This window comes from Arachis ipaensis, chromosome B06, assembly GCF_000816755.2.
Source record: "Arachis ipaensis cultivar K30076 chromosome B06, Araip1.1, whole genome shotgun sequence".
Lineage (NCBI taxonomy): Eukaryota > Viridiplantae > Streptophyta > Magnoliopsida > Fabales > Fabaceae > Arachis > Arachis ipaensis.
Genome location: NC_029790.2, coordinates 20,818,393 through 20,844,131, shown reverse-complemented (window position 1 = coordinate 20,844,131; position 25,739 = coordinate 20,818,393). Strand labels below are relative to the sequence as shown.

Genomic DNA, 25,739 nt, shown 5'->3' with positions numbered 1-25,739 from the left:
TCCATTAGAAATTTGGAGGCACAAGTAGGTCAGCTGAGTAAGAAAATTACTGAACTCCCTCCTAGTACTCTCCCAAGCAATACAGAAGAGAATCCAAAGAGAGAGTGCAAAGCCATAAACTCGTCTCACATGGCCGAACCTGGAGAGGAGGAAGAGGCAGTGATCTCCACTGAGGAAGACCTCAGTGGACGTCCACTGACCTCCATGGAGTTCCCTGATAAGGAACCATGGGAATCTGAGACTCACACAAAGACCATAGAGATTCCATTGAATTTACTTTTGCCATTCATGAGCTCTAATGAGTATTCTTCCTTTGAAGAGGATGAAGATGTTACTGAAGAAAAAGTTGCTAAGTATCTTGGAGCAATCATAAAGCTAAATGCCAAGTTATTTGGTAATGAGACTTAGGAGGATGAACACCCATTGCTCATCAAAGAACTGGATGACTTGACTAGACAGAGATTACCTCTGAAGAGACAAGATCCTGGAAAGTTCTCAATACCTTGTACCATAGGCACCATGACCTTTGAGAAGGCTCTGTGTGACCTAGGGTCAAGCATAAACCTCATGCCTCTCTCTGTAATGGAGAAGCTAGGGATCATTGAGGCACAAGCTGCAAGAATCTCATTGGAGATGGCAGACAATTCAAAGAAACAGGCTTATGGACTTGTAGAGGATGTCTTGGTAAAGGTTGAAGACCACTACATCCCTGCTGACTTCATAATCCTAGAGACTGGAAAGTGCATGGATGAATCCATCATCCTTGGCAGACCCTTCCTAGCCACAGCAGAAGCTGTGATTGATGTTGACAGAGGAGAATTGATCATTCAAGTGAATGAAGACTCCCTTGTATTTAAAGCTCAAGGATATCCCTCTGTAACCATGGAGAGGAAGCATGAAGAGCTTCTCTCAATACAGAGTCAAACAGAGCCCCCACAATCAAACTCTAAGTTTGGTGTTGGGAGGCCACAACCAAACTTTAAGTTTGGTGTTGAACCCCCACATTCAAACTCTAAGTTGGTGTTGGGAGGTTCCAACATTGCTCTGAACATCTGTGAGGCTCCATGAGAGCCCACTGTCAAGCTATTGACATTAAAGAAGCGCTTGTTAGGAGGCAACCCAATTTTACTTATCTATGTTATTTTCCATTGTTATTTTATATTTTCTGTAGGTTGATGATAATGTGAAGTCACAAAAACAATTGAAAAATCAAAAACAGAATAAAAAACAGAACACCCTGGAGGAGAAACTTACTGGCGTTTAAACGCTAGTAAGGGTAGCAGAATGGGCGTTAAACGCCCAGCCTGGCACCATTCTGGGCGTTTAACGCCAGAAATGGGCACAGAGCTGGCGTTTAACGCCAGAAAAGGGCAAAAAGCTGGCGTTAAACGCCAGAAATGGGCAGCAACCTGGCGTTTAACGCCAAGATTGGCAGCAAGGGGCATTTTGCACACCACATGGTGCAGGGATGAAAAATCCTTGACACCTCAGGATCTGTGGACCTCACAGGATCCCCACCTACCCCACCTCTCTCTCTCTTCTTCACCCATTCACCAATCACCTCAATACCTCTTCCCCAAAAACCCCTCACCTATCAAATCCCACCATTCTCTTTACCACTCACATCCATCCTTCATAAAACCCCACCTACCTCACTATTCAAATTCAAACCACTTTCCCTCCCAAACCCACCCATAATGACCAAACCATACCCCCCCCCCTCTCCACTCCTATATCAGCCCCTCATCACTAGTTTCATTTTCACACAACATCCACACTACTTCTCCCCCTTGGCCGAAACACTAAGCCCCCTCCATCTCCTCTATTTCTTCTTCTTCTACTCTCTTCTTTCTTCTTTTGCTCGAAGACGAGCAACCTTCTAAGTTTGGTGTGGTAAAAGCTAAAGCTTTTTTGTTTTTCCATAACCATTAATGGCACCAAAGGCCAGAGAAACCTCTAGAAAGAGGAAAGGGAAGGCAAAAGCTTCCACCTCCGAGTCATGGGAGATGGAGAGATTCCTCTCAAGGGTGTATCAAGACCACTTCTATGAAGTTGTGGCCAAGAAGAAAGTGATCCCCGAGGTCCCTTTTAAGCTCAAAAAGAATGAGTATCCGGAGATCCGACATGAGATCCGAAGGAGAGGTTGGGAAGTTCTCACCAACCCCATTCAACAAGTCGAAATCTTAATGGTTCAAGAGTTCTATGCCAATGCATGGATCACCAAGAACCATGATCAAAGTGTGAACCCGGACCCTAAGAATTGGCTTACAATGGTCCGAGGGAAATACTTAGACTTTAGTCCGGAAAATGTAAGGTTGGCATTCAATTTGCCTATGATGCAAAGAAATGCACACCCATACACTAGAAGGGTCAACTTTGATAAAAGGTTGGACCAAGTCCTCATGGACATCTGTGAAGAGGGCGCTCAATGGAAGAGAGATTCAAGAGGGAAGCCGGTTCAACTAAGAAGGCATGACCTCAAGCCCGTGGCTAGGGGATGGTTGGAGTTCATCCAACGCTCAATCATTCCTACTAGCAAGCGATCTAAAGTTACTACAGACTGGCCTATCATGATTCATAGCATCATGATTAGAGAGGAAGTAGAAGTTCATGAGGTTATATCCCAAGAACTCTACAAGGTGGCAGACAAGTCCTCTACTGTGGCAAGGTTGGCCTTCCCTCATCTCATTTGTCACCTCTGCAATTCAGCTAGAATTGACATAGAGGAAGACATCCTCATTGATGAGGACAAGTCCATCACAAAGAAAAGGATGGAGCAAACAAGAGATCCCACTCATGGACAAGAGCATGAGGAAACTCCTCATCATGAAATCCCTGAGATGCCTCAAGGGATACAATTTCCTCCAGAAAACTATTGGGAGCAAATCAACACCTCCCTAGGAGAATTAAGTTCCAACATGGGACAACTAAGGGTGGAGCACCAAGAGAATTCCATCCTCCTCCATGAAATTAGAGAAGACCAAAGAACCATGAGAGAGGAGCAACAAAGGCAAGGAAGAGACATTGAGGAGCTTAAGCACTCCATAAGATCTTCAAGAGGAAGAACAAGCCGCCATCACTAAGGTGGACCCGTTCTTTAATTTCCTTGTTCTTTATTTTCTGTTTTTCAAATTTTTATGCTTTATGTTTATTTATGTTTGTGTCTTTATTACATGATCATTAGTGTCTAAGTGTCTATGCCTTAAAGCTATGAAAATGAATCCATCACCTTTCTTAAATGAAAAATGTTTTTAATTGAAAAAGAAAAAGAAGTACTTGAATTTCGAATTTTAAAATAGTTAATTATTTTGATGTGGTGGCAATACTATTATTTTTCTGAATGAATGCTTGAACAGTGCATATTTTTTTTGAATATGTTGATTCATGAATGTTAAAATTGTTGGCTCTTGAAAGAATGATGGGAAAAGGAGAAATGTTATCTGATGATCTGAAAAATCATAAAATTGATTCTTGAAGCAAGAAAAAGCAGTGAAAAGCTTGCAGAAAAAAAAGAGAGGCGAAAAAAAAGAGAAAAGAAAATGAAAGAAAAAGAAAAGCAAGCAGAAAAAGTCAATACCCCTTTAAACCAAAAGGCAAGGGTGATAAAAAGGATCCAAGGCTTTGAGCATCAGTGGATAGGAGGGCCCACAGGAATAAAATTCTGGCCTAAGCAGCTAAACCAAGCTGTCCCTAACCATGTGCTTGTGGCGTGAAGGTGTCAAGTAAAAACTTGAGATTGAGCGGTTAAATTCGTGGTCCAAAAGCAAAAAGAGTGTGCTTAAGAGCTCTGGACACTTCTAATTGGGGACTCTAGCAAAGCTGAGTCACAATCTGAAAAGGTTCACCCAGTTATGTATCTGTGGCATTTATGTATCCGGTGGTAATACTGGAAAACAAAATGCTTAGATGAGTTTGTGTGTTTTTCTGTGATTTCAAGTATTTTCTGGCTGAAATTGAGGGACCTGAGCAAAAATCTGATTTAGAGGCTGAAAAAGGACTGCAGATGCTGTTGGATTCTGACCTCCCTGAACTCAAAGTGGCTTTTCTGGAGCTACAAAAGCCCAATTGACGCGCTCTCAATTGTTTTGAAAAGTAGACATTTTGGGCTTTCCAGCAATATATAATAGTTCATACTTTGCCCGAGATTTGATGGCCCAAACAGGCGTTCCAAGTCAGCTCAAAAATTCTGGCGTTTAACGCCGGAACTGGCATAAAAGCTGGAGTTAAACGCCCAAACTGGCACAAAAGCTGACGTTTAACTCCAAGAAAAGTCTCTACACATGGAAGCTTCAACGCTCAGTCCAAGCACATACCAAGTGGGCCCGGAAGAAGATTTCTGCATTAATTACTGATTTCTGTAAACCCTAGGCTACTAGTTCTCTATAAATAGGACCTTATACTATTGTATTTTCAATCTTTGGACGTTTAGTCCCTAGACCTTGGAGGCTGGCCATTCGGCCATGCTTACACTATTATCACTTATGTATTTTCAACGGTGGAGTTCCTACACACCATAGATTAAGGTGTAGAGCTCTGCTGTTCTTCATGAATTAATACAAGTACTATTATTTTTCTATTCAAATCAAGTTTATTTCTTCTCCAAGATATTCATTCGTACCCAAGAACATGATGAATGTGATGATTATGTGACACTCATCACCATTCTCACCTATGAACGCGTGACTGACAACCACTTCCGTTCTATATGCAAACAAGCTTGAATGTGTATCTCTTGGGTTTCTAATCTAAGATTAGAACCTTCGTGGTATAGGCTAGAATTATTGGCGGCCATTTCTGAGATCCGGAACGTCTAAACCTTGTATGTGGTATTTTGAGTAGGATCTGGGAAGGGATGACTGTGACAAGCTTCAAACTCGCGATTGTTGGGCGTGTGACAGACGCAAAAGGATCAATGGATCCTATTCCAACATGATCGAGAACCGACAGATGATTAGCCTTGCGGTGACAGCGTGCGTAGAACATTTTCACTGAGAGGACGGGAAGTAGCCATTGACAACGGTGATGCCCAACATAAAGCTTGTCATGGAAAGGAGTATGAATGATTGGAAGAAGGCAATAGGAAAGCAGAGGTTCAGGAGGAACAAAGCATCTTCATACGCTTATCTGAAATTCCAACCAAAGAATTACATAAGTATCTCTATCTTTATTTTATGTTTTATTTATCTTTTAATTATCAATTCTCCATCACCATCTGAATTCGCCTGACTGAGATTTACAAGGTGACCATAGCTTGCTTCAAGCCGATAGTCTCCGTGGGATCGACCCTTACTCACGTAAGGTATTACTTGGACGACCCAGTACACTTGCTGGTTAGTTGTGTGGAATTGTGACAAAGTGTGATTCACGTTTGAGAACTCCAAGTTCTTTGGCACCATTGTTGATGATCACAATTTCGTGCACCAAGCCTCCACAGAAGTACTAGGAGTACGCATAAAGACGAAAAGGAAGCCAAAAAATACATCACAGTGACGAACAAACACAAAGACCACAAAGAGGTTCAAGCTTTCCAACATACATTCAGAATCAAAGTTTTACCAGAAAAATGATGAGAACAAGAAAGTAAGAAAAAACCAACCTGGAAAAAGCAGAAAGCCTCGAGAGAAAGTTGAAGAGAGGAGCAGAATCTGGAATCGCCCTTCCACAGCCAGAAGGAAACAATAACCAAGCAATGTCGCAAGGAAAGAGGCGAAAGCTACAAACTCCAGGCGAAACAGAAAGAGAGAAAGAACAGGGAGGTTATAGAGAAGAGAAACCGTTTTTCTGAAATGTGAAATTCAAAATAAAGAGGCTAAGAGAAACAAGGTAATTAAAACCAATTAATGAGGGTATTAAACCCTCGCACGTTCCCAAGAACAGAGCGCTAATACAAAAGCGCGCGCTTTCAGAAGAAAACATTCCACATTCAAAAAGGAAGATTCTACAAAGAAAGAAGTCAACAAATGCTCGAGTTCGGCTTCACCCGAGAAGGATCGAAGTCCTAAGACTAAGACTCGATCTCAAAAAAAAAGACCGAGCTCGAGCAGGGGCACTGTTCATACCCTGGGTCGAGTTGTCCGACCCGGGATGTTTAGCGACAAGGCGACCGACCTCTTCAGGTCCGACTATCCGACCTCTTCTCAAAGAGATCGGCCAAATTGCCAAGAAAGCCCAGTAAAGGGCCCAAATAGAGGAACACGACCCATATCCAAAAGCAGTCCAAGCCTATAGAGATAAGGGCGGTTTCCTTAAAGATAAGCTGACCTCACCCAAAGATAAGATAAGATAAGATAAGATAACTAACTTATCTTACCTAAGAAGGTCAGCCCACGACCATTATAAATACACTGGAGCACCCATGTATAACTCATACTCTGATTCTACTAAAAACCTACTTAATACCCTTGCTAACTTAAGCATCGGAGTCCCTTGCAGGTACCCCCCACCCTCCGGTGGCGAAGGATCAGCAGTGCAGCCAAGCTCAACAAGTCGGATACGATAGCTCCGGCCTCCACTCACAGTCGGACCCATCATCTCCGATCAGCACAGAAGATCTCGACCGAGATCGACCTACAGTTTCAGGTAACCCTCGGAACAAATATCGTCCATGCTTATAAAGCTATGGAGAAGGACATGTTTCTCACAAATCGCCACAGCATCAAAGCCTTAATCATATACACTCCTTGATTCGAAGGTTTTACATTTTTTAGGCTTTGGTTCGGGAAAAGGAGGTGCAAGAGAAATTGTTTGATTATCAAAGTCAGCAGGAGGAGTAAGAGGAGGCGAAGTCGGATTAGAAACAACCTTAACCAATGTAGAAGCACCTGAGTTCGACTTAGAAGGAGAGGAGAGGTCACCCGATTTACCGACCTCCTTCAGTTGAATAACTCGGACAACAATATTCATTGTACGAAGAGTTTTCAAGGCTCCCGACCCACTAGTCATCTTTTCTACAAACCCAAAACATCAAAGTCGGATTGCATCAGCATATAAATTGTCAATAAAAGAAGTATCTACAAAATACAAAGAAATACTACCTAGCTCGAGACGAACATGGCTTGACTTTCCTAGTAAGAATTTTTTGGTGTCAAGATTGGGAGCTCGACCTCAACACTCCTGGAACAAGGCAACTACACATTCCTCTACCTCATCCAAATCATCAAGGTTATACTTAATAGCTATAGAGGACTCCTCCCAGGATAAACTAAAAAGGGCTTCATCCCTCTCATTAAAAAAGAAAGGTCGGAGACCTTCGATAGATCAGATTTTGAAGAAATAATTTTTGAAATCATGGAAAGAATCATCAAAAATGGCAAAGACCTTCCTCTCCTGAATAGCTCGGAAGGAGATCCAGCCCTGCTTCTTAGAACTGAATGGTTTGGTAAGTTGGAAGAGATAAAGAAAACTTTCGAAGAAAGAGGGAGGTCGAGTTCACGGCAAAGCAGCTGGTGAATTTTCAAAAAACCCCAAGAATTAAGATGGAGCTGAGAAGGGGCAACTTTACAATGACTAAAAATCTCGAACTCAAAATCAGAAAAAAGGAAGACTAACTCCCAACTTTGTAAAAAAGCATTCGTACACATATATGAAATGGTGTTCCGACTTGTCAAGTCGAGGGAAACAAACTCTCTCCTCGGGATTGACAACTATAATTTTATATTTACTCTCATCGTCCCAATCTCTACACAACCTATGCTGTCTACGAAAGGTCTCGGCATATTCATTATCAATAACAGGGACAGCAGTAAGCACGGTTATATCTACCCAATCTAGGTTGGACGGGACTTTAGACGACATGTTAAGTATTACTAAATGAGATATAAAGCTATACCTACAAATACAACAAAAAGAAAATCATCACTACAAGTCGATAAGCCAGGCAAGACAAATAGAAACATTCCGATAAAGTCACAAGAGGTTGGACCACCTCCAACAAGCAAAAAAAAGAACTTAAAAGTTCTCAAAACCTCTTATGAACCAAATCATTGAACAACACCACTACAAGTTTGAAATGGCACCATTTCTAGAAGGGAAAAATGACACCATTTGGGCACCAAAAGGCAAAACCCCACACTCAAATGCACAACAAAAAAATAAAATTTTCAAAAAAAAAAAAAATAACAAAGCAATCACAAAGAGCATACCAACAAGAAATCGTTATCACTTACGTCAAAAGATAGTACCAAAAGTATGTCACCCAGCAAAAACACAAAAATATAGAAAATAAAGCTTAAAAGGCCAAAGAACCAACCTTAAGGAAATACGAAGCGGGAAGAATGTATGAAAATAGCAAACACACGAACGTTCTAAACTTCCCAGGAAAAATGCGAAGCAAAAATTTAGAACCTCAAGACAGAGAAATCTTGAAAAGGTTGTGATGAAGAAAATGAAAGGCTTGGAGAAAGGGAGAGTGATGCATAAAACATTTCAAAAGAAGCAAAAAAGAAGAAAAAGAAAAGGGTTTGAGTATTTATAAGACACTAGGGGCAAAAGGGTAATTTCACCCCTCCCATTTATGACGTGCAACGTTACCAAAGTAACCATAGAGAAACGTATAAATGATTGCGAAAAGACATGACACCTCAAGTTCATAAACACACGTCGAATACCCGACCTAACCCCTAGAAAGGCAGCATGCCCGACATGATGCACTAACACACATGAGACCAGTCTAATATACAAATGCTCGAGTCTGACCTCATGAAGCTCGGACTCAAGCAGAGGCACTATTCATACCCTGGCCCAAAAACATAGCTAGACCCAAAATGAATGAGGTCCAATTAAGAGAATCGATCCAGTAAATACCTACCCGACCTTGTAGAAGTCAGACACTGCGACAAGAGTCTGTCCCTACTTATCCAAATAAGTAATCGACTCCTAAGATATCTCTAATTCATTTGGAAGGGAGATCTCAATGACTTTCCTAAAAAGAGAGAACGGTTATCCACCAACAAAGGTGGAACTACTCTAAAAAATGGTTATCTATTCTACTATAAATATACTGACACCCTTAGGTATATTCAGAACCCAATCTACTAAAAACATGCTTAAACCCTTGCTAACTTAAACATCGGAGTCCCTTACAGGTACTATCCCCCACCTCTTCACAAACAATTCGGACAAATTCACCCTCGTTGGAGAAAACGTCGGACATACGATTCAAAAGCACTTGGACCTCATATTCAAGCCCAAAGCAATCCAATTTAGGTAACCCTCAGACAATATTCATATAACTAATCATAATTTTCTTTTAAGAAGAAGTTTATTCTTACAATTGGAGGATGCGCTACAAAAAGCAAATAGCACTAAATAGTTATTTTTAACTTACAAATATAAACAATTAGTTCATTTATAAAAAAATTATATGTATATCCAAATCAATTATTAATATAAAATATATATTAAAATACAAAATACACATTAAAAATAAATTAAACAATACATATATTTATATATAAATACACAATGGTTAATTTTGATGATTAATTTTAATATACAAATAACATTTTTATTATTTTAGGATGGTGACTAGACAACACAGCCACAATCCACAAATTTTTCACTTTATTTATCGGTGTGATTATTTGGCCAAAGGTTTGTGTGATAGATATTTTATAACGTAATCAATTGTAGGTCTTATAATAGAAAAATCAAAAATGATTAGTCGCAGAGTTTAAAGATCCCCATAGATGTAGACAGAAAACCCCACGTTTGAAATGTTACAAAAGCACTTTGCAAGGGTACTGGATGGAAAATACTATAAACTATAAAGTGTGTCCGAAGGAGGGAATTGTTATACTTATTTGGAATGACACCACTTGTGCAATACATTGGCCTCAACAATAGCCATGAAGAAACATTCCATGTTCAACAATGAACATATAACTCTGATGAAAGTGATAGAACCAAAGCATAGGAAGCTAATTTCAAGTTCTGAATTAAATTATTATTATGTGTTTGTGAGACATCAATTTATAAATGCAGAGTCACGATTCAGCGGTCCTCCTAGGTAATAATTGGATCGAAGCCAATAATTGATGAATGAAACTTTCATGGTAACCTTATTATCAAAACACTAGAATACAAAATTTATGGTGTCAGGAGGAATCCCACCCGTGAAGCGTTTCAGTGAGAGTCCACTATACTACGGACAGTGTAATTCATTTGAAGTTCTGTTTGGTGTGAAATCTCTTTCATTGCCATGACATGAAGAAGAAGAAAAACATAATTAGCATATTAATTAGACTGTGTGTGCTGATTGGATCATTTTCAAATCTAACTTTTTGAGTCTCACAACAGACTCTACATGTCCTCTCAAAGTGTGCAATTCCCCCAGCCTGCATGCATTCATTATCAAATGGGACTTGTCAAGGATTCTTATATATGGGAGTGGGACTTGTCCAGAAAGGTAGCATATATAACATTTCTCATAAAATTATGTTGAAAACTCACGTACAGTTGGCTAGATGTGAAGTTGATAATTGAGAACTGTTAAATAATTTGACTAAATTACCATCTAGTGATTTTTAACTATCAACTTCACGTGAAGACACCTACATGTGAGATTCCACCTAAAATTATATTATATTAAAGTACCTGGCTATTTCGGCGCGGCGCCTGGCTTGTTCAGCTATCCAAGAAGAGCTCCTCTCGTTGGCCCCGAGGTCCACAGCCATGAGTCCTTGCAGACTCCTCTGAGAAAGAACCCACTTTGCAGCCCTGTCTTCCTTTCCATAGTCTTTCTTTGATGTAAAAGCAGTCTTTTGAAACACACAAGAACATTTCAATAAGCAAGATCATATCATATCTTATTGGGACCAAAGTCAATAAAAGAAAAAAATATCTGCACTAACCTTCTTGTCAAATACCAGATTCCAGGCTTCTCCACTCAAAGCATAGCGCACTATGAACTTAATGATGTCCAAAGGCACATAAAACACTAAACTATATAACCATATAACACCAGCCCACCGCCATCCAATTCCTCTTATATAAGCAAAACTGATGTGTGCATAGACAGCAATCAAGGTGGCTACCTGAACAGTTGGAGCGTTAAAAACAAACCCATTCGAAATTCGAGTCATACTTATTTGCAGTTGACATTTTGAGTAAACCTTACCAATTGAGCTATTACAAAGGCACACATTAGTAGAACTCCTGGTCTCTCTAGGAATGACCAGCCGCGGCTGCGAGTCACAAAAATTAAAGCTTGGCTGATGATGCTAACTTGCAGATATACAGCGGATGCAACTTTCTCACTGTCGCTGGATAAGGATGCTACATGGAAGTGAGTCTGCAGTAATGCAACATTCAGCTTTAAAAAAATGTTTGTCCACGAATAAGGTCTAATTACAAATTAGTTTTGTACCTCAAAGAAAGTGGTGTCAACTACTGCCCAGTAGAATAGGACAGTAACCAAAGCAAGGTACGTGCCAATGACAATTCCTGTGGCAAATATCTCTGGCAGCTTCCAACTATCAGGTGTAGGGGATGGCTTCACTCGGTCTTTCGATATGGTCATGATCGTACCTAAACAATAAAATTATGAGTACAAAGTGGGGGTGTTCGCGATGTGGTTTGGATCAATCCAATCTGAAGTATACTACAAAGTACGTATGGACCTTTGTAAAATCAAGTTTAAAAAATGGAAGCGAAAACCGACGTGTGAAGAAGTATTACCATCATTCAGTATTGCAATAATAAGGACCATGAAAGGTGGGAAATCAAACTCCCAAATCAAAGCTAGGAGCACAAAACCAAGCTGCAAGAGAGTTTAGGTAGATAAGTTATATGGAAGTCTAGAAAGTAGAAATGCGTGTGGAATAGAATTGGAACTTTGTTTAATTACCACTATCCTTATTGTGATGGAAACAGCATATATCTGCATGTAACAAAGCTGTCAATTTTGCCTCAAGTAAATGTGAAGTATCATGTAAGACTACTTTCTGGGAATCATGCTTTCAAGTTTAATTTCAACTCAACTGTATAATTTTTCATTCTCTGAAATATAGCTCGGCTAGTTAAGACGGCGCTGATGATGACACTTAAGCCAGGCTCAGTTAAGACCAGATCAGCGGCACCTCTTGCAGCATCTGTAGCATCTGACACAGCTATTCCAATATCTGCTTTCTTCAGTGCTGGGGCATCATTCACTCCATCTCCTGTCATTCCAACTACATGCTTCTTTTCTTGCAAAATTTTCACTATTTCATATTTATGTTCTGAAAGTATCACATTGATAAAATAATCAGTTAAACAGATCTAGCGAAACGGTATCATTTACAGAAATAATAGATAACATCATTCAAAAGAAATTCATTTGGATCACTTCTTATTTGGATGCTAAGTATGGTTTACTTTTCTTAGAACAATTCTCAGACTTTTGCACCGAGAATCAGAATAATGTACCAGGAAATACACCAGCAAAGCCATCTGCCTTTTCGATGAGCTCGTCGACTGGGAGTGCTTCATTTTCATCTTTTTCACGTCCCAATAAAGATGAAGAAGGATACATGTTTGTCCCCATACCAAGTCTTCTGCCAGTCTCCTTTGCAATTGCCAACTGATCCCCTGCATATTTACATACATTAATCTTTTGGCCTAGAAATAAATATTTCCTTGCATAATAAGGGAGAAAAGTACCGAATTGGAGGCATATGTTATATCATTTTAATATCATTACTACATACTTACCTGTGATCATCTTAACACAGACTCCCAGGTTAAGTGCTCTCCTGATGGTCTCAGCACTATCATGCCTTGGAGGATCAAAAAGAGGCAACAAACCACAAAATGTCCATGGACCTCCAGGACCATCCGTGAATTTTTCAGGAATTTCCTGAAAGATTTTACCTTGAGTAAGTCCATTCAATTACCAAGCATGGAAATAGAGGAATGGCATGCCACGCTACCTGATAAGCCACTGCAAGAGATCGCAGTCCCCTCTCAGCAAATTTGTCAATGATTGCATGCACTTTTCTAGCAATCTCGTCTTTCTCTTGGCACATATTTAGAATCTGGTTTTCAAGAAACATGTTAAAGAAGCTTTATGAATTTTTTATACAAAACTAAAGGAAATGACAAGCATCTTATACTAGGACTAAAACTCGTGTGCGAAAAATGTGTGTCAGAAACACCTGTTCGGGTGCTCCTTTGCTGGCCCTGTAAAAGTTACCATCTGTATCAATATATGTGATTGCTGTGCGTTTATCTACTGGATTGAAAGGTAGAAAATGAAGCTCAGTAATGTTTGCACGTGCCTGCAGAGAAATCATAGAAGGGGGTTTGAAAACATATGCATTGGCATTGTTGTATCAAAGTAACACGGATGTCTTTACCTCCTTTGGATCAGCTAGCATGTTAACAATGGCACTGTCAATGGCATCTTGGTTTTCCAGTCTGGATGCTCTGGCTGCTAATAGAATAACCATATCTCTGTCCATGTTTCTGTTAAAGACCTGTTCAACAAAATCTCAATAAGGACAATAACAACAGAGATAATGACCTTGTATGTCATCTCCTTCTCTTACCTCTACAAGGTTTCGATCAACGGTTAGCCGGTTTAGTGTAAGAGTTCCAGTTTTATCACTGCATAGGACATCCATCCCAGCCATTTCTTCAATGGCTGTCATTCTCTTTGTGATGGCTCCCTTGAAAGAAGAACAAAGAGCTTATTCAGTATCAAGCATAAATATCTTCCAATAACAAATTGTTGAGAGTTTTACCTGCTGAGAAAGACGATGAGAGCCGATTGCAAGTGTCACAGACAGTACTGTAGGCATGGCAATGGGTATTCCTCCAATCAAGAGAACAAGAAGGTTGTTAATTCCATCCCTGTATGAACGATGCTCCACTGGGAACATTATGATTATTTCAAGTAGCATCCCTATAGCTATAGAGCAAATGCAGAAGTTACCAATTGAAGTAAGGACCTGCACAAAAGATACCAAAAACACTCATCCATACTTAAATAATTGGGCTTGTTAAAATTACCTGATACAAAATATGTTAACAAGTTTCCAAATTTACCTTCTGAAAGTGCCCAACAACTTCTGTGCTATCTACCAAATGTGCTGCCTTTCCGAAAAAGGAATGAACTCCTGTTGCTATCACTACAGCTTCAATCTCTCCCTGCTTACATGTTGAACCCGAAAATACCTCATTGCCCGTTCTCTTTGTGACAGGTAAAGATTCTCCGGTAAGCGCCGACTGCATAAGAAAGCATCTTGATTCTTGATACCATTAAACAAAAAATAATTGTAGTATTAGATTTCTTTCTTTGAGAATGACTTGCCTGGTCAATTTTTAGAGGGTCCCCTTCAAGCAATCGAGCATCGGCTGGAATGATATCTCCTAGCTTTATGCTGATTATGTCTCCAGGTACTAATATAGCTGCATCTTGCTCTTGCCATAGCCCATCTCTTAGAACCTGCAAAATTGCATATAATGCAATTATACTCATTAATGGCAAGGAATCACTCTATGTAACATATGCATATAATATAGCTAATGAATTCCAGAAACAGATGTCAAAGAGAAAGAATAATACCTTTGTTTTAGGAGCTAAACGAGCCATTAGTGCTGCTGCAGCATTACCAGCATTATTTTCTTCTATGAAACTTATTGTTGAGTTTATTACCAGAAGGCATAAAATTCCTACAAAGTCTTGCCAATCAGGACCTTCCCCCTGAAAATATCTCTCCAAATAAGTACCCAATGAATGGTTAAAGAACCATGTGGATTGAAGAGTGAAGGCGAATATGTTCTCTACTTACTCCCCCATTAGCAAGGATAATTGCCATCAATGCTGCAGCTTCCATAACCCATGACAGAGGATTCCACATAAAACTTAGAAATTTCAGTATTTTATTCTCCTGCAATAACAGTTGAGGATGAGGTTATAGTTACAATAATTTCTTCAATTATATGCATAAGTTCTTGCTAGTCAATTAGCTATGCATGGTGACCTTTGATACCAAATCCATCGGCCCTTTCAGCTTTATAATAAATTAGTACAAAATTTATAGATTATATAGAACATAAATAATTTAAATTAAGATTTTTTGTTTCAATTATGGTTCAAAATTTTTCGATTTACATCAAATGTATCTCTGAAAACTAAATTTTTAAGACGTTTAGGACTAATGTATTAATAATACTTGACAACTAAGAGTTAATTTATTTGTGTTAAAAATTGTTCTTATGAAATTCTTAATAAATTAATCTTAAACTTCTTAAAAAATTAGTTGCTACGGGTACATTTGATATAAATCGAAAATTTTTTATACAAATTAAAATAAAATAAAACTTATGAGTATTTTTTAAATTTTTAAAAAATTTTAAAAATAAAAGATATACTTTGTCCTGAAATCAAATTTCTATAAATAATATGATACTAGATTTCTTGTGGTGGAAGAAACAAACAGGAACATCTTGAACTTTGATCAATACGAACAAATGACAGCAGCATGCTCATATTCAACCTCCAATCTATCTATTACAATTTAATAAAGGAAAGCCCAAAGTAGTGTTACCGTGAATAAATGACACATAAAATTTTAAATTTTATATAAAATTGTCACGTTATCCATTGTAACATAGAAAAATACATTTATCTTAAAATTACATTTATACTACCATAGAGAATAGCATCTATATTATCAACCTAGCATTAATCTCATAATTTCACACACTAAATTGTCTAATTCTAAAAAGAAATGATATGAAAAATATTAATTCATATCAATATTTTAAATTTTAATATTCTATATCTTATTTGAAGAATAAATTTCATTCTATGAAAATCTATTTATTTATTCATCTATCTACCTATCAATTGCCTTCTAATGTTACAACATGAACATTTTAGTAAAATTGTCATTTTAAAATTTTTCTATCGCTATATCACATCACTTTTTATTCTTTTTATATAGTATTTAGTCTTACCTTTGAATTTTTTTACTCTTTATTTTTATGTAGTTTGCTATATGCCTTTAGTAATAATGTTATTTCTCTTTAATAAATATACATTAATTAATAAATTTATTCTATTTTTTTATTCTCACTCATGTTGATGTTTACTATATAAATCAACATTTATTTTACATATTTTTTTTAACTCTTCTCACATAATGTTATGTCTCTCACTCTTTCTCCTTATCTTTGCTAATATTTTACATAATTATTTAAAAAATTTAGTTAATGATCACAATTTCTTATTCTAGTTTGTTAAATAATTTGTTCATTATATGTTGGATAATGAACTCCTAAAATATTATAATGTATGATGTTCTTACAATGTTTTTAAGTTTTCATTTTCTATTTTTGATCTAATTGTGTTTATCAATTATATATTGTTTTTATCATTTATATATCCTTTTTTTTTCACAGTTTATATTTTTAAATATTATTTAGTTGTTATAATAATGTTAAAAATATACGATGTCATGATTTATGAAAAGATGAATGTTATTTTTAATTATTAAAATATGTTTATGTTTGAATTACATTTATTCTTGCGCTATAGTATTTAAATTTGCTAAATATATATATTAAATGATGAATTTCTTCAAAAAATAAAATATATAATATCTTTATAATTTTATCATGTTATATGTAACGTGACTTGACGATATTATTCTGTGCTTAGGAATGAAAGAATCAATACAATAAAAAAACATTGTTATTTACATAAAAACATCTTTGTATAAAAATAATAACTAAAATATTATCATTTACTATGTTTGATGTTTCTGTGTTTTAAACTTTAAAATAATCTAAAATATTCTTGCAACAGATATACAATTATAAAATATTCCACAGGATCAGAACAATAAATTAAACTCAAAGGAAAAAGAAATAAAATATTAATAGTATTTCTTTTTGCCTAGATATTAATTAAGTTTACTCATTTTGAAAAGTAATTAAAGTCTCTCTGTTGTTGTGTAATTTGCATAAAAAATTTTCACATTATTCTCATATATAGTAGTGCCTCCCTAAGATAATTATGATTTTGGAGACATAAGAAATCTTCTGGAAAGAATCTAAGCCAGGGAGACACAACCTCTTTTAATCATAACAAGCTAATTTTATGTTTGGATTAATGTCAAATTTTTTAGCCACTAAGCAGTTCTACTTCTATCAAGCTTCACATGCTATTATTGTATATGAGGAACTTGAGAAAATCAGAAAATGTTCAGAGAAGATTGTTCTTAGCTTACTTTCCTCTCTTCAAGTTTGTTGGGGCCAAATATCTGCAGCCGGGCTTCAGCGTCGTCAGATGAAAGCCCAGTTCGCGATGTTCGCAACTGTTGAAATACTTCTTCCAATGGTATGCGCTCCTGACCAAAATTATTGAGTGCTACTTATTCTACAATTTGCAAAGATTGGGGATGAAACTGAAAATGCACTATTGTACTGACTATCCTGCATTTGTTAGATTACTTACCAAATCAATACCATCTCGGTTGAAATTCTCGGGATCGAGCAGAGGCTTATCCAGTTCCTCAGCCATGTTACAACTACAGATTAAGCAGATTCAGTTCTTAGGATTAGTGAAGTGCAGTAAGTTCAATAATTAAGACCATATAATAATCCATATAGTTCAAACTTAGAGTATTACCTGCTTTTCCGAGAGAGGGGGGTTACACAAAAATGAATCAAAGAAGGATGGATAGTTCCATTACTTGCATATCTAAATGGGATTGGTGTTTGACTGGTTGGTAAAATCCATGCAGCATGCATATTGTGGGATATGGGATATAGGGTGCATCACCTTCCAACAAAGTTTAATTAGATTTGACCATGGATATGCAACACCAAGAACATAACAAGACCGTTGGTTTCAACTACCCTTCATAACTTGCCTATTCCTTCATCAACCTAACTAACCGTCTTTAATTAGTAGCATACTAACATATATGTGCTCATCTTTATATATTCATTAAAATATGACCAAAATGTTCTCTTGACAATTACGTGGAGTTTACCACGTATGGCGTATACATAGCAACACAGCACGTTTTTCCAATTATTTTATTTGTATTATATTGTTATATGCATTTCTTCTTCTATTTAAAATTAATTGAAAAATTCCTTTTTAAACTATATATATGCATTTGAACCACAAAAATAGAAAAAACTTGATAATACAAGATATATGCTACCTTGAACTAGGAAAGATATTATTGTAGTTTGTGTTCGAATGTAAATATTGTTTGGGAGCTCCAGTATCTTAAGACCATTGACAATTTGACATGAGGGAGTGAAAAATTGTTGAGAGTAGTGCTCTTAATAAACTCCTTCAATGTCCATATGTTATTATTGGTAAGTCAAAGGTTAATAAGATATTTATTATTTATTATCTATTTTATCTATTTTATAATAAAATTTTTGGATAGTCCAAAAGGAGAGGCTATCCAAGTGTCACAAAACTAGATGTGTGCTCATTTACTGTGGCATCAGCTCATTGGTCTATCATGTGTATATTAGTCTATTTGATTATTGCAAATAGGTATGCAAGGATTTTCAAATCCTTTTGTATCTCATGTGTTTGAGTGCAATCTCATATCTACCCTACATCAGTGCTTACAAATTAACATTATAGGCAGTGGAAATAGCTCCCTTTCAATCACCGTAATCAGAAGCAAATTTCAAAATTTAAATGTCTTAAATTCAAATGGTGGAGCTATTTTCCCACCAAAATGTTTTTATATATTACAGAACAACTTGAGCCTTCTTTTCAGCAGAATGGTGGAAAACTTTTTTCCACCAAAGAAGGAATTGTTCAGCCGTTCCTGTCAAAGGTTAAATAAAAATAAGGTTCAAACATAACAATAGAGATAGTTCTTCATGATGTCAAGGTTAGTGTTTAGACTTTAGATTTTTTATTGATTGAAATAAATCATGTATATGTATTTTTTACAATAACAGAATTAACATGCTGACTTTAGTTTTGTAAAAAACAGGGAACTAATTCAGCTTCTAACCCCTACATCAGTGGTAAGTACTCCTTGAATCCAAATAGTTACTATTTTTACATTGCACCACAATTTTCCTTTTCCCCTTCCATTAGAGTAGAGAATATTTTCTTAAACCAGATTTTTAATTCTGATGGTGTTATTAATCTAATAATTATTATATTGTCCTAACAATTGCAATGTTCAAGGAAGAAGGAAAGAGAAGGGGAAATAGCAAGGACTCCTTCTCTACAGAAAACTAACTTTTTGGTTTCTTCTTTTTCTTCTATTCATATTTCAGCACTCGCTGAAGAACTATTATCAAAGCTTACAGGGACAAAAAAAAAAAGAATATAGAAGCATAAAATGGTACCACAAAGGGGAGGGCTAGAGAGGACGACAGCAAAACCACTGAGCTTGGAGAAGAGGACGGCGGGTCGGCCGCGACACTGGGCAGACGAAGGCGGCGACGCTAGAGACGGAGAGACTCGGTGGTGGCAGAACTCATGAGATGGAGAGACGACGGAGCTTGAGGCACGGTGAAACACGGACGGGGGAGCTCCAGACATAGTTAATCGCGGACGGCGGAGCAGGAGCTTGAGGCGTTTTGAATGGTGGATGCTGTGTGAGACTTGAGTGTGTGGGAGAATACAAAAGCGATGAGTGATATGTGCTGGATGATGAGAGTCAATACATGCTTGATGCATACATTCATATTAAAAATAACAATTGGTAACAAAATAGTTGATAACTACCGTGTTATTAGTGTTCAATATATTATTCGGTTCCTAGATTTTGATAAGGGTTCCTTGTGAAAATTGTGCAGAAAAAAACCCTACGGGCAAGGCTGAGGCGGTGGCTAAGTGCAGATCCAGTCAAGGGGAATGAAAGTGAGGTTAGTGTATCTGCTGACTTGGTAGCAAAACACTTTTACTAAAGAAATGCTTAACACAACAACAAAAAATTTAAAAGTCATGAGTCATTTTACAATATTATTTCTCACAAATATGAAGGACACATCTAAAATGTTCCAGTTAAAATAATTTTCTAAGCTTCAGTTAAAGGAAAGTATAGCTGCTGTTTTAATAACCAACTTCAGTCCTCTAATTAGTAGTTGTAAATCTTATCCGTTTGGGATAAATCATGTATGTATATGTATCTTTTACAAAAATACTAACATCCTGACCTTGAAAGTTTTGTGAAAAGACAGACTAGGATGCATTGCATGGTTCAGCTCTCACATCAGGGGTACGGGCTCTTCAAGAAAATTGTGCAGAACAAATACTCCTTGAATCCAAATAGTTATTTAATGGTTAATCAATGATATGCCAGATTTAGAAATTTCTTTAAAATGAGACTACCTCCTCTGCATCCACAATTTTTCCCCTCCATTAGAGCAAGAAATGTTTCATTAAACCAGATATAGAAGTCTAATGGTAGCAAGAACATATGAAAACAAAACACACATCCTGGAAAATGCAGATTACCAAGATGGTTGCTGGTAAAGGGCTGGATCAAGAAGAGAGCTGCATTCAATGAGTTACTACACCATACTTCTCTCTTTAATAACTGAGTAAGATTTTGGAGGCATGAGCGGCGATCATTCCCATTGCTGTGTGTGCCACAGAGTTTAATTTCCCTTGATTTGCATTCCTACATGATCTTGCAAAATTTATTGTAATATTTTCAATCATAATGACTTTACCAGTTGATATCAAAATGTCAAGTCATAAATTATACTTCTGTGCAGGCGGTGAGGAAATGGTGTGTGAATGTCACGTACCTTGGGGGAGAGCCAGTCTCCCCTTATATACATGTCAGTAGTGGGCCCCTTCAATGGTCAGGCCCATACCCTCAAGGGCGCTGTCCTTCGGCTGTGTGCAAGCCGTACGGGACGCGTGTCCAGGTCGGGTGGAGGGCGCATTATTGGGCCGGCGAGAACTCGGGTCGGGCTGACCCGCGTGAGTTTGGGCCAGGCCGTAACAGTGCCCCCGACGCGTCAGCGATGGCCGTGGGGGCCATTGGTGGCGCGTGATGTTTATACTCGTGCGTTGTCGTCGGGTCGGCTGATCGTGGGAGGGACGCGTCTCTTGCGCGCGTGTCTCTTGATCTGCTGTGGCATCTGTTTGCCGTTTCGTTCTCCGCGCTGGGCATTTAATGCTCATAATGATTTGAAAAAACCCATGCGCAAAGACTATCTTGCCCCTGCTTCCTTTCGCGCTTTTGGGGGTGGTTTTTAAACAGTTTTTCTCCCTATCCACCTCCCACTCTCACTATTTCCAACTCTTTTTCTCCCTAACATCCAAAGCTTTCTGTGCGAACTCCCTCTTGCTCCAACTTTCAGTCCAGATTTCCTTCATTGTTCCAGGTAATCTTCTGGTTTCTTTCTTCTGGTATCTGTGTTATGTTCTGTTGTTGTGTGATTTGCTGTTTGCGTTTGTTGCATGGCTGGTTTATTTTGTTGAGAGGTTTTTCAGTGCTGGGGTAGGTGAGTTAGGGATAGGGTACCATTCCAGGATAGGCTTTTTTGGGTGGTTTGTGTTTGTTGTAGTGGAAATGTCTGCCACCGTGACCGGTCTTGAGAATCTGATGAAGACCTTTTTTGAGGTAAGTGATGACGAGAATGCCGAAGAGAAGGACGTCGGTAAGTCGGAGGGTCCTTCAGGGGAGAAAGAGGGTGAGACTTCTCCTGTCCGGGAAACCGAAACGTCGGGAAAACAGGCCGCAGGGGGTCAGGCTTCTCCTGTCCATGAGGAAGGGGGCGCTGACGGGCACGTGACTCTCACCCCTCATCCGGATAGTGACGTGGAGCTTATCCACACTCCCAAGAAGCGAAAGATGTCTTCCAGCCCGAAAGGGGCCCTTACCGTAATGGAGAGGAATTTTGATGCTTCCAAGTTCATTGACTCCCAACTGATACCCGGGACAGAAGAGCATTTTCATGCAACCGAGCTGTCCGGGCAGGCGAGGTGGATGTATCGCACCTTGCTTCCTGGGGCCGTGATAGCTCGGAAGGCCGAGTTTGAGTTATTCGGTATGGAGGCGCTTCGGAGGAAGCTTGAGTCTTCTGTTAAGGCGAACAATGACTTTAAGGCTCAAGTTGAACTCCTCCAGGGTCAGCTGTCTGAGATGGGGGGAAAGCTTAATGCTGCTGAGGAGAAGTCGTCGTTTGTTGCGGAGAGGTTGAAGGCGTCCGATGAGACCGTGGCCCGGCTTCTTGAGCGTGAGATGACATTGGAAGGTCAACTGAACGCCGCTCAGGGTCGGGTTGTCGCCTTGGAAAAGGAGCGGGAGCAGGCCGTCTCGGAGGCGAAGGCCGCTAAGGCAGAGGCCGTTGAGCTTAAGAAGAAGCTTAAGGTGGCCAAGGAGCAAGGGAAGAATGCCATCTTGATGACCGAAGATGCCCTGAAGGCTCAGCTGAAGATTGCTGCTCTTGATTTCGAGACGTCGTCAATTGGTGTTTTCAAGACTATCCAGGACGGGAAAATTGTTGATATGCCGAGGAAATGAAGTCTCGTAACTTAGGATATTTTGTAATGCATTTGCTGAACAACCTGTTGATACTTTGTCGTTTTGTTTGCCTTGAACAATTTACTTGTCCGTTCCGTATTTTGACGCTTTATAAGTTATCGTCGTTTGATTGCTATGATTTTTGCTTGTTTCATTATTTTGTCGTGTTACCGTTTATTCTGGGCGGGCTTATTTCTTGTGCCCGTCTCGCCATTTTCGCATTTGGCAGTAGTTCGGACCGATTCGGTCGCGTAGTCGTCGAATTGGTTGAGGCCTATGAGCCGTCTGGCTCCCGGGGTGATCAATCCCGGGGTGCCGTTTTAGGTTTTGGTCATGAGAAACAGATATGAAGTAAGAAAGTTTTAACAAGTAAAAAATTTGAACAAGTGAAAATTACTCGTCAGTTGGGCAAGTATTTGACAAAGTAAGTAAACAAGATGAATTAATCATGTGGACAGGGCAAATATTAACTATTTGGCTAGACTCCCTGGTCGATGAGCCGGTGGGTCAGGAGTAGAACCTCTTTAGGTTACCTGCGTTCCATGTTCTGGGTACTTCCTTGCCGTCAAGTTTTTCGAGTTTGTAAGCGCCCTTGCCGAGTACCTCCCTTACCCTGTAGGGACCTTCCCAATTTACCGCCAGCTTGCCTTCCCCTGGGGTCGGGACGCCGATGTCGTTGCGTCACAGGACGAGGTCCCTTTCTTCGAAGTCTCGTTTGAGGACTTTTGCGTTGTAACGCAGGGCTATTCTTTGTTTCAGCGCCGTTTCTGTTAGGTGAGCCATCTCCCTTGTTTCCTCGATCAGGTCTTTCTCGACCGCTTCGCTCATGCCCGCGAGTAGTAGTCGGGGGCTTGGTTCGCCGATTTCGACTGGTATCACCGCGTCGACCCCGTATGTTAAGCGAAAGGGGGTTTCCCCCGTGGTGCTTTGCTCGGTTGTCCGGTAGGACCATAAGACGGAGGGGAGTTCGTCGGCCCAGTTTCCCTTCTTACTGTCTAGGCGCTTCTTTAGACCAAGAAGGATGACTTTGTTTGCGGCCTCTACCTGCCCGTTTGTTTGGGGATGTTCTATTGAGGAGAACTTTTGCTTTATCCCCAGGCCAGAGAGGAATTCCATGAACTTCTTGTCGGTGAACTGGGTCCCATTGTCCGAGATAACGACCTCCGGGATGCCGAAACGGGTTATCACCTGCCTCCACATGAACTTCCGGCAGTTGGAGGACGATATCGTGGCTAGCGGCCTTCTCTAAGCACGTAGTCCGTTTGGTCGGGGTGCAAACACTTCAATAGGGGCTGGCTGAGTCCCTTTTTGAATAGTTGTCCCTGTATGATTGCATATCTGGCCGCCTCCCTTCTTAAAGCTTTGGCTGCCTTCTCATCTTCAGGCAACTTGCCGAGTTCCAGGAAGTTGGTAATGGGGTCCAGCCATGAGGGGCTCGACTCCGTCAGGTAGAGGGCGACCGTTGGTTCCTTCACCATGCCCTGGATGAGCGACCGGTTACCCGATCCTGGCTTTGTGCTCGCAAGCTTCGACAAAAGGTCTGCTCGTGTGTTCTTTTCTCTTGGAACGTGCTGGATAATGACCTCCTGGAACTGGCTTGTCACTTGCTTAACCTTTTCCAAGTACTTTTGGAGGACGGGGTCCCGGGCTTGGTAGCTTCCGTTTATCTGCGAGGTGACGACTTGGGAGTCGCTGCATACTTCGACCTTCGTCGCCCCGACTTCCCGAGCCAGCATTAGTCCGCCTAGGAGAGCCTCATACTCTGCTTGGTTGTTCGACACGGGGAACTCGAACTTGGTCGATTGCTCATAGATGACCCCTGCTGGGCTTTCCAAGATGACCCCTGCTCCTCCGGACGTTTGGTTGGAGGCTCCGTCCACATGAAGCCTCCACCGTGTGCCCGTTTCCTCGGGAGGGTCGCCTGTTACCTCCACCAAGAAGTCAGCCATTGCCTGGGCCTTGATCGCGTGTCGAGGCTGATACTGTAGGTCATGCCGTGAGGGGGGTGTAGTTGGTGAACTTCCCAACTCGGGGGAACGGTTTGGGTGGTTTACTCGGACCGCCGTCCCTGGCGTGTTCCTTTGGTCTTTCTCTGGCTTCGAAGTGCCGGGATTGGTTGTAGGCGGGCTGCCGTTTATTGGCAGCCATAACCCGGTTGACTTCCTCGTCATTAATGTATTCTTTGGCCACGCACTGGATCTCTTGCATTGTCCAGACGGGCTTTGTGGTGAGGTGTTTCCTGAAGTCCTCATTCGAGAGTCCGTTCGTTAGACACAAACTTGCCACTGAGTCTGTCAGACCGTCAATTTCCAAGCACTCGTCATTAAAACGGTCCAGGTACTTCCTGGTCGGCTCTCCGGGTCTCTGTGTTACCCCCAGCAAATTAATCAGGTGTTTGGCTTTGACGATCCTGGTTGTGAACTGAGCCAAGAAGGCGTGGCTGATGTCGGAAAATTGGGTCACCGAGCCTTGCGGGAGGTTGTTAAACCACCGTATTGCTGGGCCCGCTAAGGTGACTGGGAAGGCGCGGCACCTGACCTCATCTCCCACCCCTTCTAGGTTCATCCTGGCCTCAAAGGCCGTCAAGTGTTCCAGGGGGTCTTGCGTCCCGTCATATTTCATGTCTGTCGGTTTGTCGAAGTGTTTTGGTAGTCGGACCTCGAGTACAGAGCGGTGGAAAGGGGTCGCTCCTATTATGACGGGTCCTCGGGTAGTTCTTCTCGACTCATTGTTCTCGCGGTGGGCTTCCTCGTCGCCTCTGTTCGACGCGCGCCGCCTTTCGTGTCGGGCGTAGATGATGGGGTCGCGACTTCTCCTTCTGGGGCGTACTCGCCCCCCAGTGCTCTCCAACTCGTACTGGGGGCTCGGCGTGCGCCTCGAGCGGCTCCTCGAACGGGAACGGGTGGGGCTCCGTTCTGGGGAGCGTTGGTCGCGCTCTCTTTCTGCTAGCCGGCGCTCTAAGTCCTGCATTCTATGGCGTAGTTCTTGCATTATCCTGGCGTGGTTATCACCCGTCCCCCCGAAGGGGCGTCTCTCGTGAGTCTGTGTCGCATCCCTCGGGGGCGACCGTTGCTGTTGCCGGGATTCCGTCGCGACGGCGCCTCCCTCGAGTATGGGAGGCACTACCTCGGAACCTGTCCCAGTCTGGACCAGCACGAAATCCATGAACGGTCCCCACAGACGGCGCCAATGTTCGGTAGGTCGGGTACCGGACGGTTCGGGTTAGGACCCTGAGGTCAACGCTTGGGATGGTGGAGAGGCTCGTCTGGTCGTGGT

The 25,739-nt window shown here is 40.4% G+C and overlaps 1 protein-coding gene and 1 long non-coding RNA gene across 4 annotated transcripts; one reads left to right on the top strand and one right to left on the bottom strand.

Moving 5' to 3' along the window:
- Positions 9,897 to 19,408, bottom strand: LOC107646142 (ATPase 10, plasma membrane-type). 3 transcript variants are annotated; one of them, XM_016350336.2, is made up of 23 exons: positions 19,327 to 19,408; positions 17,618 to 17,770; positions 17,444 to 17,516; positions 17,217 to 17,336; positions 14,772 to 14,870; positions 14,546 to 14,683; positions 14,291 to 14,425; positions 14,026 to 14,205; positions 13,722 to 13,928; positions 13,527 to 13,646; positions 13,335 to 13,454; positions 13,134 to 13,256; positions 12,909 to 13,013; positions 12,691 to 12,835; positions 12,406 to 12,567; positions 11,980 to 12,218; positions 11,846 to 11,878; positions 11,677 to 11,758; positions 11,366 to 11,526; positions 11,117 to 11,290; positions 10,851 to 11,033; positions 10,594 to 10,757; positions 9,897 to 10,334 (listed from the first exon to the last, which is right to left on the bottom strand). In XM_016350336.2, exons 2-23 carry the CDS (start codon positions 17,737 to 17,739, stop codon positions 10,238 to 10,240), a joined length of 2,982 nt encoding a protein of 993 aa, XP_016205822.2. In that variant the 5' UTR covers positions 17,740 to 17,770; positions 19,327 to 19,408; the 3' UTR covers positions 9,897 to 10,237. The 3 variants fall into 3 exon arrangements, with proteins under 3 accessions (XP_016205822.2, XP_020959882.1, XP_020959883.1); XM_021104223.1 differs by lacking the exons at positions 14,291 to 14,425; positions 14,546 to 14,683; positions 14,772 to 14,870; ... (2 more) ...; positions 17,618 to 17,770; positions 19,327 to 19,408 and having other exon boundaries at positions 13,722 to 13,888; positions 14,026 to 14,142; XM_021104224.1 differs by lacking the exons at positions 14,291 to 14,425; positions 14,546 to 14,683; positions 14,772 to 14,870; ... (2 more) ...; positions 17,618 to 17,770; positions 19,327 to 19,408 and having other exon boundaries at positions 13,722 to 13,888; positions 13,990 to 14,089.
- On the top strand, positions 18,635 to 19,901 carry LOC110263227. The gene is made up of 4 exons (XR_002348484.1): positions 18,635 to 18,857; positions 18,963 to 18,996; positions 19,255 to 19,685; positions 19,780 to 19,901. It is a non-coding gene; the product is annotated as an uncharacterized LOC110263227 (long non-coding RNA).

What these genes read in the sequence shown, in the direction of transcription:
- LOC107646142 (XM_016350336.2), bottom strand. Translation starts at nt 17,739, where the DNA reads ATGCATGCTGCATGGATTTTACCAACCAGTCAAACACCAATCCCATTT. An exon ending in GTTTAGCTCCTAAAACAAAG is followed by an intron (nt 14,426 to 14,545) that starts GTATTATTCTTT and finishes GCAATTTTGCAG; the next exon opens with GTTCTAAGAGATGGGCTATG. An exon ending in CTTTGCTGGTGTATTTCCTG is followed by an intron (nt 12,219 to 12,405) that starts GTACATTATTCT and finishes TGATACTTTCAG; the next exon opens with AACATAAATATGAAATAGTG.